General features: G+C 33.6%; 2 protein-coding genes across 4 annotated transcripts; both read left to right on the forward strand.

Annotated features, from left to right (window-relative positions):
* The first annotated feature begins 1,284 nt into the window (after positions 1-1,284).
* Positions 1,285-9,626, forward strand: LOC114369985 (bZIP transcription factor TGA10-like). Of its 3 annotated transcripts, none has more exons than XM_028327267.1 (11): positions 1,285-1,881; positions 2,071-2,171; positions 2,812-2,900; positions 3,103-3,222; positions 3,618-3,686; positions 3,798-3,857; positions 4,093-4,170; positions 4,492-4,567; positions 4,850-5,127; positions 6,272-6,511; positions 9,298-9,626. In XM_028327267.1, the coding sequence occupies exons 1-11, from the start codon at positions 1,592-1,594 to the stop codon at positions 9,448-9,450; spliced, it is 1,554 nt and encodes a 517-aa protein (XP_028183068.1). In that variant the 5' UTR covers positions 1,285-1,591; the 3' UTR covers positions 9,451-9,626. The 3 variants fall into 3 exon arrangements, with proteins under 3 accessions (XP_028183068.1, XP_028183066.1, XP_028183067.1); XM_028327265.1 differs by having other exon boundaries at positions 1,287-1,881; positions 3,103-3,228; XM_028327266.1 differs by having other exon boundaries at positions 1,289-1,881; positions 3,103-3,228; positions 4,850-5,121.
* Positions 9,627-14,931: 5,305 nt separating this feature from the next.
* On the forward strand, positions 14,932-15,714 carry LOC114371421. The gene has a single exon (XM_028328873.1). The coding sequence runs from the start codon at positions 14,932-14,934 to the stop codon at positions 15,712-15,714; it is 783 nt and encodes a 260-aa protein (XP_028184674.1).
* Positions 15,715-17,336: the final 1,622 nt, after the last annotated feature.

The raw sequence follows: 17,336 nt of genomic DNA on the forward strand, positions 1-17,336 counted from the left end.
CCATGGTAGCGAGATCATGCCTGCTCTGCTGACACCAGCAGCTGTTTCGCCAATGTTGTTGGCTAAATCTAGTTTTCACGTGTTTCGCCAATGTCAATGGCGAAACACCCTCCACATCAACCGGTATGTCGCCAATGCCAGTGACGACTTACCTGTATTGCCAATGCGAGTGGCGGGATGCATATAAAAACAGACCTCGTGCATAAATAGTTTAGGAAGAAACCCTATTTTAATAAATTGTTTGTAAGAGTGGCCCTGTTAGGTCAATTTGCCGATCTCTGTGCCTTGAAAATTTGTTGGGAAATTGTGAAGTTTTGTTATCCAACATATTATTTATTTTATTCCTTTCCAAAGTCAATTTTATCTAAGTTTAGAGCAATGCTAAATTGAAGTATTTTCAACCATATCCACCATGTAGAGATAGCTTACGTCTGCAAGCTAGTTTCTTATGACTGCAATTATTCTATAATATTCCTCAATCTTAAAAACGACTTATATGATTCAACTTGTGACAAATTATTTTTCAAAATCAAGGAAGATCATTCTGGAATTTATTCAATGACTTAATTTACAAGACATCTGCGAATATAATTTAATATCTACGTTGAAATCATTAAGGTTTGCGAATGTTAATTACCTCTCCAAGATAACAAAAGACTACGAGGAGTAAAAAAATACGCAATTAATGTTAGTATTATTTATTAGCTATAAAGAAAATATTCTTAAAAAAAGAGGACACAAGAATAAAATGCCAAAAACATAGAAATCTTTAAAAATAGAGGGACAGAGAAGTCAAAAACAAGAGAAGGCAGACAAATGTATTTAAAACAAAATTGGGTAAGTTATGATCCAACGGACAGAGCTGCCTCAAGGAACTACGTGTATGTTTGCATGGAAACGTCAATAGTAAAAGTTGTACACAATGGAAGACTTTTTTTGGTCATTTCACCAATAAAATTAGAGGACTACCCAAGAAAGCCATTGCTGGTTTTCCATTCCACATAATCTCCTTCTTAACTCAAACTTGTTTTTTCTATAAAAGAAAATATTTTTTCAGCCACGTGGATAAATGAATATAAGATTATTTTGATTTAACCAATAATTTTAAGTTGAAAATTATATATATATATATATATATATATATATATATATATTAAATTAAATATACGAAAGAAATTTTTTGTAAGTAAATTATCCCATTAACAGGGTTGTCTCATAGGATGATACATGAACTTTCATTTAAAAAATTAGGAAGCTAAACAGTTAATTAATTAAGAGTGCATTAATTCTAAACAGCTTTCTCAGAATAATAAAATTGCAACAGTAAAAAAGATGAGAGAGAAAAGGGTGAGATAGCTGGAGATGTAAAAGATCAGAGAGAAAAAGAAGCTTTGTCTTTTGTTTCCAAGCATTCAATTCTATTTTCTCTCTTCAATTACACCACTCTCTCCTCTTCAATTGCTATTTGATCACAACACAAGTTTTAATTATCACCGACTCTCCCATATCCCCTTCTTCTCTCTATATCTCTTTGCGTGGACAAAAGAAATGGTTTTAAGCGGAAAAAACAGAAGGCGGTTTCACCATTAATATGGGGTTCTCCATAGCTGTTGATAAATTAGAAGAAGAAGCACAACAACAACAACAAGAGCAAGAGACAAAGTCTTTAGGTTCCTCTTTGAATATCGTCATGGCTTCTTCAAGTGTTAAGAGCAATACCAACTCAACAACTCAACTTGAACCATTCCTCCCACCTTTACATCTTCATCATCAACAACAACCACCACAACATCATTTTCATCATCATCAAATACCAGACCAACAAATCTCTTTTGGGATGATGCCATCTTCCTCATTAGCTTCTATCCCAGGAAATTTCTTGTGAGTAATAATAATCACTGATAAAAATTAGTGCATGCACTTTCTACAAATTAGCTAAGGGGTATATATCATCCAAATTTACAAGAGAAAATTTTTTATACCAATTATATTATATTGTTTATTTTAATTGATTTTTTTTTCATTTTCTTTATGATTATATTAATACATGTGTTTATGTTATGTGAACAGAAGCAAAGATTCTGGAGCTTATGATTTGGGGGAATTGGATCAAGCCTTTTTTTTGTATCTTGAAGGTCAGGCTGACCCTTCTAGTGTTCAAGACCAAAAACGTGAGCTTGCTCTCTCTCTCTCTCTCTAATACTCACACATAAAGGAATAGAAAAAAAAACTTCTTTTTCCTTTCAACGATCTTCTTCTTCGAAATCAGAAAGAGGGCACTTTCTCTTGCTTTTTTTTTCATCATTTCAGTTTGAAAGATTCTCTAAGGCCAGGTTTGTTTTGATAACAGCAAAAGCATGTTACAGGAGATCCATATCTTATCTACCGTATAGTACTTTGTTTGACCGGATCCTTGGAGAGAAGAAAAAAAAAACAAAAGGGTGGCAAAAAAAACAAAAAAAAAATTGATCCTCTCCCGGCCTCTCACTCACTTAGTTTTCTTGATTTTATTCATGATCTCCACATGTACTGAAAAAGGGTACACATAGGGCATGGGTTCTTTTCACCCTTTTTACTTTTTCCACTCTCCTTCTGGCAGAGCTACAAATGCATGACAATTTCCCACACCTCTCTTGCTTCTTATTTGTTTTGTTTAGTAATCATTTTGTCTCTTGTAAGACATCTCTTATTTTTCATTTCCCACAATTTGTCTTTGATCACATGTGTGATGTATATAAGTTAATTTTTTATTCATATAATTTTACATATAGTTGATGATGCTGAATTTTCTTCATGTATGTGCCTCGGCAGAGAACTCATCATCAGGAATGAGGCCACCACCAACTCTCAACATTTTCCCATCTCAACCTATGCACGCAGTGCCACCATCCAATTCCAAGGTATCATAATTAATAATTAATAACAATAATAATCATAATCATATCCCACTCTCAATTGTATATTGTTAATTAAGGCTATATATATATATATATATATATTATATATATATATATATATATTATATATTATTATCTCATGTGTTAGCAAGCTTCTAATACTTAAGAAACATTTTAATATAATTTTATTTTTTTAATTTGGCAGGTTAACATGGGATTACCCTCCACACAAACCAGCACTGGCTCAAAGAGACAACCAGAGTCATCCATGGCCAAGCCCAATCCACACACTGAAGCCCCTTCTGCACCTGAGCCACCCAAAGCTGTAAAGGTTCACAACCTATATAGTATATTGAAACATTAAGACAAGAATTTAATGCATTAGCAACAAAATTTTTATCACTAATAATAGTTTTTGTGGTTAATATTAACGTCACTAAAATTTCAGTGATGAATTTTTAAAAATTACATATAAATTGTGTCGTCACTATTATTAAATTCTTTTGTCAATTCTATATAGCAATAAAATTTTCATTGCTAATAATAATTTTTGTCATTACTATTGACGTTACTAAAATTTCATTGATGAATTTTTAAAAATTACATGAAAATTGTGTCTATTAATAAATTCTTTTGTCAATTTTATGTATGTACGTAAAAATATTTAACCATTTTTCTTTCACTAATAATCAACTCTTTAATATGCTCTTGCTATTTCAGCGAGAGGGCAATCGCAAGGGAACAACATCAAGCTCTGAGCAGGAAGCACCCAAAACACCAGATCCTAAGGTTGATTACTCTGATAATTAATTTCATTTCTTTAATAATGTTACACTTTTTTGTTTTGGATTTTGGTAATTAAAGTTGAATAATGTGTTGGTTTCAAAATGGTGTGCAAAGACACTAAGAAGACTTGCTCAGAATAGAGAAGCAGCAAGGAAAAGCAGGCTCAGGAAAAAGGTACATTGAATTCCCCTGAAAGACTATTTTATCTCAGTATTTTGTGTTGCTTCTTGGCAAGACTTGTCAACGGGTCTCTCTTTCTATTTAAATTTTGAGCTATAAATTGCTATAACCAATTTATTTCTCTCTCTCTCTCTCTCTCTCTCTCTCTCTCTCTCTCTCTCTCTCTCTCTCTCTCTCTCTCTCTCTCTCTCTCTCTCTCTCTCTCTCTCTCTCTCTCTCTCCATTTCAGGCGTACGTTCAGCAACTAGAGTCAAGTAGGATTAAGCTTAATCAGATAGAACAAGAGTTACAACGTTCTAGAGCTCAAGTAAGGAAGAACCTCTTATCTACGGCAAAGACTTGGTGCATTCTTTGAATACATTATTTTTGGAAAAGTATTTTTTTCTTAAAATATGCTCAAAAAGTTGACGAAGGAACGATTATTTATCTTAAATACATTAGACTAGACAAACACACGCATTTAGTATTAAGTATACATTTACAAAGTTTTGAAAAGAAAACCATTATTATTTTTAAAAGAAATTAAATTATCGTTTCTCATAGAAAATGTTATAAATGCGTATGACATGACGGTGTTGCAATAATGCAACATCAAACACTAACACAGTAATGCGTGTTTCTATTTTAGGGCATATTAATGGGCGGAAATACACTTCTGGGTGGGGAGCAAGGCTTTCCTATGGCCATGAGTGGAATTAGCTCAGGTGATCTTTCTAATGCTTATAGAGTTTAATATTTTTATATATTGTAATTATAAATATTTTAAATTATTAATTAAATTTTTAATGTAGTTATTATGAAAATCAACAAATATTTATTATATTTATAATTAAACGAAAATGTAAATACGAGTACTGCATATACTATTTATTTGTAATTATAAATAAAACATGCATTTCTAATATATATTATCTTCTATATATGAATATGACATTTGTTTGTGCCTATGTTATATATAGTTTTGTGCATTTACCAATTAATTTCAGAGGCTGCAATGTTCGACGTGGAATATGCGAGATGGTTAGAGGAGCACCACCGCATAGTGTGCGAGCTAAGAGCTGCACTCCAAGAACACCTTCATGAGAACGAGCTTCGTTTATATGTGGACAATTGCCTGGCTCACTATGACCAAGTAATGAACCTTAAGAGCATGGTGGCCAAAATCGACGTATTCCACCTTGTTTTTGGCATGTGGAAGACCCCAGCTGAACGTTGCTTCATGTGGATTGGTGGCTTCAGGCCATCTGAACTCATCAAGGTATGTGTAAGTGACTATTTTTAAACTCTCCAATTCAGAAAAAATAAACCATTATTAATATGGAGTTTGACCGGTATATTATGTGAATTTTAATGTGTCCCACTTAATAATTTTTTTATGACTTAAATATATTTTTATTTTCTTAAATTTAGAAGTCTGACTTTTTTAGTCCCAAATAAAAATTTATTTTTTTAGTCTCTTAAATTTATAAAATATTTTTTAGTTATAGTTACCGTTGAAAATGATCATAAATTATATATTTAAATTGCTAAAACTTAGTCCAGACTTAGTAGGGACTAAAAATATATTTTCACGAATTTGAAAGATTAAATAAATAAATATTAATTTGAGAAACTAAAAATAATATACTTTAAATTTGTGAGATTAAAAATATATATAAACCTTATTTTTTAAAATTTTTTTGGATTGAAAATTAAATGTTGGTTTTTAAACGGATAGATTTGGAGGACAATTCAAGGAAAGGACAAAGTTGAACAAACTTTGATTGAACATGCATATTATATAGTAAATTTACGATTATTAAATATTTTGCTATAAATGAAGTAGACTCCACATATAATTTTTTTTATAAAATAAAAAAAGATGGGCTTCCTTGGGTTCATTCCTAATTTTAGATAACTTTCGAAGAAGATGATCATATGAATCCATTGACTTGTCGGTGGGGGCTTCCAAAGAAAATTTAAGGGCGATGAATTTAATGTCATCAATGAATGGATATGGAGTTAAAGGTACCATAATATCATGAAGGGTTTCCGATATTGGGTATAGTAGGCTTCATTCCCGTTATGCCATAGCTTTCACTTCAATTTCTGGTTGGAATCAGAGACTGACTAAGAAAGGAAATTAAGAGCATAGCAAAGTGGCACGGGTCTTTATCTATCATTGTCTTCTTCCTCTCTAGTTGATGGGAATGAAGTTCCTCAATTTCCATAACACCTTTTTCTTTCTAATGTGGCTAATCAGCAAACAATCCTCCATTGACCATCAAATTGTGTGTCACACATGTGAACAAAATGAACCTAACTTTTAGACAATGACATTATCTTATTATATAAATCTTTTATTTTAATTTGGGGGTAATTGATATATGTTTCATTGATTAATTAATTAATGCGTGTTTATTATTTAGATTATTCTGGGTCAAATTGAGCCTCTTACGGAGCAACAAATACTTGGGATATGTGGGTTGCAACAATCTACACAAGAGGCAGAAGAGGCTCTTTCCCAAGGGCTTGATGCTCTTAACCAATCTCTCTCAGAGACTATAACATCGGACTCTTTGTGGTGTCCTCCAAATATGAATAACTACATGGGACAAATGGTTGTGGCAATGAACAAACTCTCCACTCTTGAAAGCTTTGTGAGACAGGTACGTTACATATATGCTTTGACTATATATATATATAGAGAGAGAGAGAGAGGGTGTGTTTAAATTTCCATCGAAATTACGTTAAATGAAGAAACTGCAAACTTTAATTAATACAAAAATTTCAAAATAATTATATTGTAATTTTCATCTGAAAGTCTGTTAGTGTTAGATTCAACTACTTCCGAAACACATATACTATAACCATATTTTATGGTAACTATTTGAATGTGTGCATATATATAAAATCTTCTAGATGAAAAACCAACTAATGTTAATCATTGCATGTTGAATTTGTGGTGGTGGTGATTTGGGTAAGTTTTGTGAGCGTGTGATCTCGGTTAACTAGTTTTTGTGGTCCCCGGTGACATTTTTACTAAGTTTAATTCCGTAACAGATCTCGTGGGTGGTAAGGAACGAGAATTTGTTCCTCTTTGAATGGGTAGGGAGACCTACTCCAACCCCTTTTGATGAACAACGCATTGCATGCATGTCTCACCATCTCATGAGGTGGTTACATGGAATCTATATATAAGTGGTGAAAGGAGGCCAGGGGGTGGCGTTGACAATGTTTTATTTTCTCAAAATTTGTTCGTTTAGTTCATTTTATTTGGTTTGCGTTCTTATATTATAGATATATAATTATAATCATATAGTATTACCAAAATTATGTAATAACTCAATAATAATAATAATAATAATAATAATAATTACATTAATTTTGATATGTATATCAGTAAAGTGTAAATCATTAAATAATGTTAATTAATCTAAAATTTTACATGTATATATACTGTGTAAGTTGATTTTTCCATTCTGTATGTGTTTGTGAGTGTCCATATATATCTATTGTTTATATTTGTAGTTTAGCTTGAAAGTAGTAGGAAAATCAATGCCCTATTTTAGTTCTTCAGAATCAGGATTAAACACTAATTTATACACCAAGTTTGCAAAAACATATATAGGTTAGTACTTCATTGTTTTAAGAAATGTTTTTGCAAAGGCATCATAGTAAGGATTTATATATATATATGGACGGCCTGTACGATATTCACAATTTGTTTTGATAAGTAAAATGTGACGATATTAATTGATTACTGCATTTAAGATTGAATTCCTAAGGTTAGTTCTAATCAGCATGTCTACCACATTGGTCACATACACGTACGTGAGTCTATGGAAAATTGTGGTCCCTCTTTGATATGTTCCTCGTGGAAACATAAGTTTAGAATTCCATACCTTTATGATGTCATGGTCGTAACCGTAACTTGAAGACACAACATATATATAGAGCCCTCACCATAGCTTGCTGTTTGGCTATTTCTAACAACTCACACATATATATTTATGGTCTAGCATAATATTAAGTTAAAAATATATTATATTAATTTGGGATTTGCTTGTTTATTTTGGTAATTAAGTAAATACTCTTCTATTTGAACTTCATTATCTTTACATTGATTACGGAATGGATTACTGTCTGAGCTGTTTTAAAATATATTTAAAATTATTATTTGAAAAATGTTTCATATCATATGGTATAGTTTAATATACCGAAAGTAATCGATAAGTGTGAACATGTTTGATCCAAAACTTTCCACTACAAACACTCACCCAAGGAAAACGAAAAAAAAAAAAAAGAAAAGTGGAAATAGATGACTGCAATGGTAAGATGTCTTAAATTTCTTTATGACGTTCATGGTACTAGGTCGGTTCACCAACTATGCTTAATTTCTATGATTAATAATTAATTTTAAGTACAAGTCTCCGAAGAATACGTTTGAAACTATGATAAGTAAGCAATCAAAATAATATCAACAGAAACTAGAGGAATCCTTAGGTAGCCAACATCATCGCAATGATTATAATATGGATTTTATCACAAGAAACCTTTCCCATTATTAATTAGTCTTAAAACTAGTTGTGTCTCAATTTGACCAAGTTGTAGTTTCTGTTTAGTTATGACTAAAAAATTTGTTGTCTACATATTCTGTTCAATCTTGTCTCAACTATAAAACTGTCAATTAATTAAATAAAAATGATCTCTCATGTCTCAACTTTAAAAATATTAATTAATTAAACAAAAAATTATCTCTCTTTTATTTTCTTATCTTTTTTCTTAGTTGACCGTGGTTTTTTTTTCTTAATTAATAACATTTAATAGGGGATGAGAAGATATAATTGTCCATTTAACACTGGCCACAAAGTTGACTTGAAAATCCTCTTGATGGTCCACGATTTTAGTGTCACTGATTGATTATATATCATTCTTCTTATCATTTAGGATCCAGAAATTAATCCAATGTTTTAATAAGATCCTGTCACAAAGTTGAAAAATAACATTCAGCTTCTTTATGTTTCTACTTGCTACTGGCTGCTTTAAATGAAAGAGGTCCCAATCCAATGTTGTCCATATGCTAAAATTTCTCTATGTATAGTTAGGGCATTAATGAATATTATTAAATGAATCTTAGATGAATCATTTTATTTGGGTAAATTTAATTTAAAATTTAAAATACCATACATATGAGATTAAACTGTTTATGCTTTTTTTTTTTTTACAAAAGAGATTTAAACTGCTCAATTTTTATTTATTAGTTTTGACTCATTCACTGTGTGAATGGATGAAAAAAAAATTAAGTAATCCAATTTCAAGGTTGATTATCTATTACATAAAATAAATTTGTAACTTTTTTTTCTATTTCGAACTTCTTTATTAGTTTTACTAATAAAGAATTTAATGAACAAAATCTGAAGAGTGATGAAATTTTTTATGTAATTACTTACAGGCTGATAACCTCAGGCACCAGACAATTCACCGTCTGCACCAACTTCTAACAACACGCCAAGCTGCAAGGTGTTTGGTGGCCATTTCTGAGTACTTCCATCGTCTCAGAGCCCTAAGTTCTTTGTGGTCGACTCATCCTCGCCAAGATCAGTAGTGAGTGGTGGTGGTGATGGTAGTAACGACATTCCATAACTCAAGTTATGGCTAGATAGCTATATTAAATATTTCCATATATATATATATATATGGCCTTGTAACTTCTTAATTTCTCTTAAATCATAAATTAAATATTTCCTTAATTTCATTTTGGTACCACCCTCTTGATTTCTCTCCCTCATGTCTTTCCCATTTGTGTGTATATAGATAAACATTAACAACTTAAAATAAAAGTAACTGTAATGTTGAAGATTTCACATCACACTACAAAAAAAAATAGTTTTTTGCGATGTGCTTTTGACACAGTTCCCCAATAACCGTCTTAGTATATAGAGCGATGACAATTTTATAAATACGAGTTTTTTCAACAAGATGGTTGTATGAAAACTGTCTTGGAAACTACCACTCTACGACAGTTTCACGAAAATTGTCTTAAAATGATTGTCATTCCAAGATGATTTTCAATCGACTAATTATATGACTAAAATAAAGTATCTAAATGGATATTCACTACTAGAAAATAGACTTTTAACATCGATTATTAAGGACTTTCAATACCGTTTATGAACCGATGTTGAAACTACCAACGTTAAAAGTATCAATGTTAACATCGATTATGAAAACCAATGTTAAACTAAACTATACAATATCGATTTTCCAAAAAACCGATATCGTATCATTAGAAATAAACAAAAAAATATAAAATATGTAAATACATACGTCAATTTTAAGAAAAATCGATCTTGTGCTTCATTGGCAACATCGATTCTTTGTAAAACCGGTGTTATATCATTAGAAATAAACAAAAAAATGTAAACTATGTAAAAACCAACATCGGTTTTAAGAAAAATTGATGTTGTGCTTCATTGACAATATTAGTTTCTCGTAAGATCGATGTTGTAAATGCGCATCAACATCGACTTTTAGAAAAACCGATGTTGCTTTTTTGGTGAACATTGGTTTTTCGAAGAATCGATGTTTTATGAACACATGACAACATCAATTTTTGAAGAATCGATGTTGTTTTTTGCTTTTTTAAAATATCTTGTCTGTTTTTTAATTACCCCAAAACTGCAAATTGAAAAACAGAACCACTCCAGACCAAGCAGTTCAAATTTTGTCCATAATAATTGAATAATTATTATCAATTAAAATAAATATTTAATGTAATGAAAACAATAATGTCAATACATAAAACTATTTGTAACCTAATCTAAATTAACATAACTCTATAATTGTAAAATTATTCAAACACCTAGTGTTTCATTTTTAACTTTTAGATAATATCTTGCCCATTGAATGCGAATTGCCTTCATTGTCTCTAGTTCCAATGCTCTTGGATCAGCAAAATACTGCATGATATAATAAAACATAAGTTAATATGTATAAATAATCGCAATTATAACAAATTGAATTATTTTTGAAGTAAACAATTACCATTTTCCAATTATCCTTGAAACCTCCTAGGACTATCGTTGACATCTAATGCATTACGTAGTACCTGTACTCAATGCTTACTTTTTGCTTATTACACTAAATTGAATAGGATATTTAGATATTCAAAGTTAACCAAAAATTAGTGTATAGGGTAATAAAATTTAATTTTAAAGGCATCAAACATTGTTTAAATGACTTACTTTAACTAGAATCCATCTAGTAATAACCTTGGATTTACTTCCTTGACTATCGCTGAATCCCTTCAAAGCACTGATCAAGAGAGACATGCATGTGTATTATACAATTAAAATATTGATGTCAAATACTAATGATAAAGTAAATGTATTATAAAATATAACTGACCTATTAATAATTCCTTTCAAGCAGTTGTCGGGCCTATTGTGCAAGGAACAAAACCATATGGCAACATTGTCCTTAGGACATAGCGACCATTTGCCAATGTGCACTGCATTGGAGAAAATTTAGTTATTATAGTGCATACATGATTTAAATTGATTTGTTCAGTTTTACTTACCCATTCAAGTAGGCTCCTAGGTAGACATATCTCCGTGAATTCTGCATCCATTTTTTAATATAATCTTCTTATTCAAATTATGATTTCTCAAATCTCTGTATGGATTATGGCTCGAGGAATCCATACATAGAGGCATTCTGTTAAATGCTATTCATGAGTATTAAATGCATTAAAAATAGGAGAAAAAGTAGCAATGTACCTCTAATTTATGGTTTCTTTTGCGAGATTTGTAAATAATTTATTCTTGTGTGAATTTATACAGTGCAAACTCCATTTTTGATGACTAATGTTGAACTTAATTAGATTTTTAGGCTAAAGAAGAGAAGATTTTGAAATGTTGCTAAAGAAGGGATCGCTCAGAGAGAAGGATTGGCTAAGCAAGGCTCAACCGCTTAGCGAGGAAGTCAGCTCGCTAAGCGAGTACAAAACCCTAGAGAATGTTGAGCCAGAGAGCAGCGCACTTAGCACGCAGCCAGCGCGTCGCCAGCCCGCCTAGCGAGGACGTTGTCTCTTCTCACGCTTAGTGCGTCCAAGCTCGCTTAGCGCACAACCACTAACTCTCGCTCAGTGAGACATGCTCGCTGAGCGCGCCTTCGTAAGCTAAGAAGCCCAAAAGTCTTTAAAATATTGAGAAAGGAAGGGAAATGAGGAGAAAAGCAACATGGGAAAGAAGGAAGAAGGCACCAAGGCTAAAGAGAAGATATTTTCTTCACATCTTTACCATTTTCTTTCATTCCTACATCATTTTCACCCTTGTATTAAGCCCTCCTTGCTAATGGAGGGCTAAACACTTCATTGTTGGGGAGTTTTTCTACTGAGCACTCTTGATGTAAAACTTCTAACTATCTATTTAATGTTATTGCTAGTGTTCTCTGCTTCTATCTCTGTTTATTTTAGATATTTGTGGCTTGATCACCCATTTATATGCTTTGTTAGGTTTTGAGTATTGGAAAATGCTTAAAGTCCTTAGAACTTGGTAGAGCAACTAGAAGTTTGTATTTCTAGGAATAATGTGCAGTAATCTAGTAAATATTGCATCTTGTGCATTATGCAGCTTGCTTAGAATGAGTTTGTTAAGGAATCAAGAACGAAACTAGGAAGGTTAGGCTCTTTCATGTGAGGAATTACGGTTAGAGTAATTTAACGGTGCAAGAACATTAGAGTAATATTAAATAGAGAAAAACTTATTTAGTTACATCAAGAGAAAGTTCAGTAGAATACTCCCCAACGTTTTCATCTTGATATTTGTTCGATTATATAGCTCTGTGTTTGTCTTGTTATGCGTTTTAAATTTCAAAAAACTAATTCAAGAAATTGAAACATGAATGAGTTCCTCTAATTTATTTTATTGCAATTGAAATTGTTACAAACTGAATATGCAGCATCTAAGTATAACAAATTCTCTGTGGACACGATACTCGAACTTACCGTTTTAATTACTACTTGTGCAAATTGGTACACTTGACAATTGATTTTGAACAAGTTTTTGGCATCGTTGCCGGTGAATTTCTTTTTACTTGGTGTGTATGTTACAGTTTGGAAATAATTATTCTTTATTCATTAATTATTTTTATACTGTCAACTATTTTCAATTTGATTTAATCTCTTGTCTTGGTTAACTACTCTGTAGTAGCTTGCTTCTTGTATGCGAGGTAAAACTCCAGCAGGGAACTTATCTCCATTGGACTTGGAGATTGAAGCTACTTGTAGAAAAAACAATGCAAAAAAGAAAAGAAGAAAGTTATAGGATAAGACAGTTAACCTCAGTGGCGAGAGAATTCTGTCATCTGAATCTTCTTCATCATTCCCTACTGAGTTGAGAGAAACTAACGTTGGTGCATCTGAAGCAAACATAATGGCAGAAGATCAACCACCAAGGGTCACTCTTGAAGATTATTCTAGTTCTACTATGCCGCAGTTTTTCACTAGTATAGCATGGCCAGAAGTTCAAGTAACAAACATTTTATACCTGCATTCCTTAATTCAGATCATTCAAGGAAACCTCTTTCATGGTTTGCCAAATGAAGACCCCTATGTTCATTTAGCCATATACATTGAGATATGCAACACTATCAAGATAGCAGGAGTTTCGGAAGATGCCATCAGACTGAATTTATTTTCATTTCCTTTAGCTGGTGAAGCCAAGAGATGGCTGCAATCATTTAAAGGAAATAGTTTGAAGACTTGGGAAGAGGTGGTTGAGAAATTCTTGAAGAAGTATTTTCCTGAATTGAAGACAGCTGAAGGAAAGGCAGCGATTTCCTCATTCCATCAGTTCCCTAATGAATCTTTAAGTGAAGCCTTGGAGCGCTTTCGTGGTTTGCTTTGGTTGACTCCAACTCATGGGTTGACTGAGCCTATTCGGCTTAATATATTCATTGATGGTCTGTGCCCCCAATCTAAAAAATTGTTGGATGCTTCAGCTGGAGGAAAGATAAAATTGAAGACCCCTAAGGAAGCAATGGAACTGATTGAGAACATGGAAGCCAGTGACCATGCCATCTTGCGTGATAGAACGCACATTCCCATAAAGAGAAGTTTATTAGAGCTCACATCACAGGATGCTTTGCTGATGCAGAATAAACTGTTAGCTAAACAGCTTTAATCACTCACAGAGACTTTAAGCAAATTGCCAACACAGTTGCAGGAAGCTCAACCTACTCATTCAACAATTATGCAAATTGGAGGTTGCAGTATATGCGGAGAAGCTCATGAGTCTGGTGGCTGTATGACTCAAGATGATACATCCAAAGAAGTTAATTATATGGCAAATCAGAATAGGCAAGGATTTCATCTAGGAGGTTTTGCAGGATATCAGCAGGGAGGAAACTTTTCTCATAATCAAGGTCAAGGTTGGCGGTCACACCCTAGAAATCAGTTTAACAAAGACCAAGGAGGTTCTTCTAATCGGCCTCCCCATCAAGGGCCTAATCTATATTAGCGGACCACCAAATTAGAAGACACACTGACTCAATTCATGCAGGTTTCAATGTCCAATCATAAGAGCACAACGTCAACAATCAAGAATCTGGAAATTCAAGTGGGACAACTGGCTAAACAGTAAGCAAAAAATTCCTTAAGAAATTTTAGAGCAAACACTGAGAAAACCCAAAGGAGGAATGTAAGGCTGTGATCACTAGAAGTCAAGGAAGAGTGCTTGTGGATGATGAGAGTAAAAACAGTGAAGGAGAGCTAGGAGCAGAGGAAAAACAGGAGGGAAAAGGAGAACAAATGAAAGAAAAAGAAATAAGTGAGAATGAGGAAACATAAAATGAAGAAAAAAAAAAGAGAAAGATCGAAGGAGTGGAGAGAAAAGAGACTGGAGAAAGGAGGACCAGAAATGAGTTGGTCAGAGAGTGAAAGAGAAAGGCAATCCCCAACACGGTTAAGGAGGCTCCATACCCTTTGGTGCCATCAAAGAAGGACAAGGAGCGATACTTTGCTCACTTCCTTGATATTTTCAAGAAGCTGGAGATTACATTCCCTTTTGGAGAAGCCTTGTAGCCAATGCCACTTTATACTAAGTTCTTGAAGGATCTCCTGACCAAAAAGAGCAAATATATCAATAATGAAAGTATAGTGGTGGAAGGAAATTATAGTGTTGTTATTCAAAGAATTCTACCACCAAAGTTCAAGGATCTAGGAAGTGTAACTATTCCATGTTCAATAGGGGTTGTGTCAGTGGGAAAAACACTGATTGATTTGGGAGCTAGCATCAATTTGATGCCACTTTCTATGTGTAGAAGAATTGGGAATTTGGAAATTGCACCCACAAGAATGACACTTCAGCTTGCAGACCGCTCAATCACACGACCTTATGGCATTGTGGAGGATGTGTTAGTCAAAGTCCGTCAATTTACATTTCCTGTAGATTTTGTCATAATGGACATTGAAGAGGATGCAGACATTCCATTGATTTTAGGCCGTCCCTTCATGTTGACAGCGAAATGTGTAGTTGATGTGGGCAACGGTAACTTGGAAATGAGTGTTGATGATCAGAAGGTTACCTTTAACCTATTCGACGCAATCAAGCATCCAAATGACCACAGGGCATGTTTAAGGGTGGAAGCAGTTAAGCATGGAGTTGCCATGGTGGTTCAAGGTATGACATCTCAATCTCTATTGGAAAAAGCACTGATAAATGCCGTTGATTGTCTCACAAAAGAGGAAGAGAAAGATTTGAGAAAGTTTCTAGAAGAGTTGGATGGCTTAAAAGTAAGCCCATCAGAGGAATATTCATTTGAAGAGCTAAAGAAAGACCCTCATGCACAGAAGCCAAGGTGGATTTGAAGGTCCTTCTAGAGCATTTGAAGTATGTATTTTTGGAGGACAATGAAGCAAAACCGGTTGTGATCAGCAACTCCTTGTCTCATGAGGAGGAATCTCTATTAGTGGAAATCCTGAAGAAACATAGGGCTACTATTGGATGGCATATATCCGACCTCAAGGGAATCAACCCTTCATATTGTATGCATAAGATCATGATGGAAGCTGAGTACAAGCCAGTAAGACAGCCACAACAAAGGCCCAATCCTTCGATGAAGGAAGAGGTGCGTAAGGAGGTTCTCAAGTTGATGGAGGTACTCATTTATCCGATTTCTAATAGTGCTTGGGTGAGTCCAATGCAAGTAGTTCCTAAGAAGGGTGGAATGACTATGGTGAGAAATAAGAAGAACGATCTTATCCCAACAAGAACAGTCACAGGCTAGCACATGTGCATTGATTATAGAAAGCTAAATGATGCAACAAGAAAAGAGCATTTCCCTCTTCCATTTATGGATTATATGCTTGAGCGATTGGCTAGACAATCATTACACTATTTCTTGGATGGCTATTCAGGGTACAATCAGATTGTTGTTGAGCCCAATGATCAAGAAAAGACTGCATTCACTTGCCCATTTGGCGTATTTGCTTATAGAAGAATGCCCTTTGGGCTGTGCAACGCACCAGCTACATTCCAGAGATGCATGATGGCGATATTTGTTGATATGGTAGAGAAATGTATTGAAGTATTCATGGATGGCTTTTCAGTGTTTGGATCATCATTTGATTGCTGTCTAACTAACTTGGAGCTGGTATTACAACGTTGTGAGGAGACAAATCTATTACTCAACTGGGAGAAATGCCATTTTATGGTCCAAGAAGGGATCATTTTGGGGAACAAGATTTCTTTCAAGGGAATTGAGGTGGACAAGGCCAAGATCGATGTTATTGAGAAATTGCCTCCACCGGTCAATGTAAAAGGAGTAAGGAGTTTTTTAGGACATGTTGGATTCTATGGGCGGTTCATTAAGGACTTTTCAAAGATTACCAAGCCACTGAGTAACCTACTCAACAAGGATGTTTTGTTTTTATTTGATGAAGAGTGCTTAAGGGCATTCAACACTCTAAAAGCCAAACTAGTATCTGCTCCTGTGATTACAGCACCAGGTTGGAGTTAGGAATTTGAGCTAATGTGTGATGCAGGCGATTATGCAGTGTGCGGTGCTGGGATAGAGAAAAGACAGGGTATTTCTTTCCATTTACTATGCAAGCAAGGTCTTGAATGACGCTCAGTTGAATTATGCTACTACTGAGAAAAAAATGCTTGTCATAGTTTATGCACTGGAGAAATTTCGATCATACTTGGTGGGATCAAAAGTCATTGTGTATACAGATCATGCAGTTATCAAGTATATGCTAACAAAGGCGGACTCTAAGCCAAGGCTAATTAGATGGATCTTGTCGCTTCAAGAATTTGATCTAGTCATTAAAGACAATAAGGGATCAGAAAATTTGGTAGCTGACCACCTATCAAGACTAGTTAATGAAGAAGTCACACTGAAGGAACTAGAAATCCGTGATGAGTTCTCGGATGAATTGCTGCTGGTTGTAAATGAGAGACCATGGTTTGCTGACCTTGCTAATTATAA

The sequence above is a fragment of the Glycine soja genome, chromosome 10, assembly GCF_004193775.1.
Source record: "Glycine soja cultivar W05 chromosome 10, ASM419377v2, whole genome shotgun sequence".
In the NCBI taxonomy this organism is placed as follows: domain Eukaryota; kingdom Viridiplantae; phylum Streptophyta; class Magnoliopsida; order Fabales; family Fabaceae; genus Glycine; species Glycine soja.

Excerpts from the sequence above, each read along its gene's own strand:
- LOC114369985 (XM_028327265.1), top strand. The coding sequence starts at position 1,592 with ATGGGGTTCTCCATAGCTGTTGATAAATTAGAAGAAGAAGCACAACAA. Across the intron at positions 5,128-6,271 it reads CTGAACTCATCAAGGTATGT|ATTATTCTGGGTCAAATTGA; the intron begins GTAAGTGACTAT and ends TTTATTATTTAG. Across the intron at positions 6,512-9,297 it reads TTGAAAGCTTTGTGAGACAG|GCTGATAACCTCAGGCACCA; the intron begins GTACGTTACATA and ends AATTACTTACAG.
- LOC114371421 (XM_028328873.1), top strand. The coding sequence starts at position 14,932 with ATGCCACTTTATACTAAGTTCTTGAAGGATCTCCTGACCAAAAAGAGC.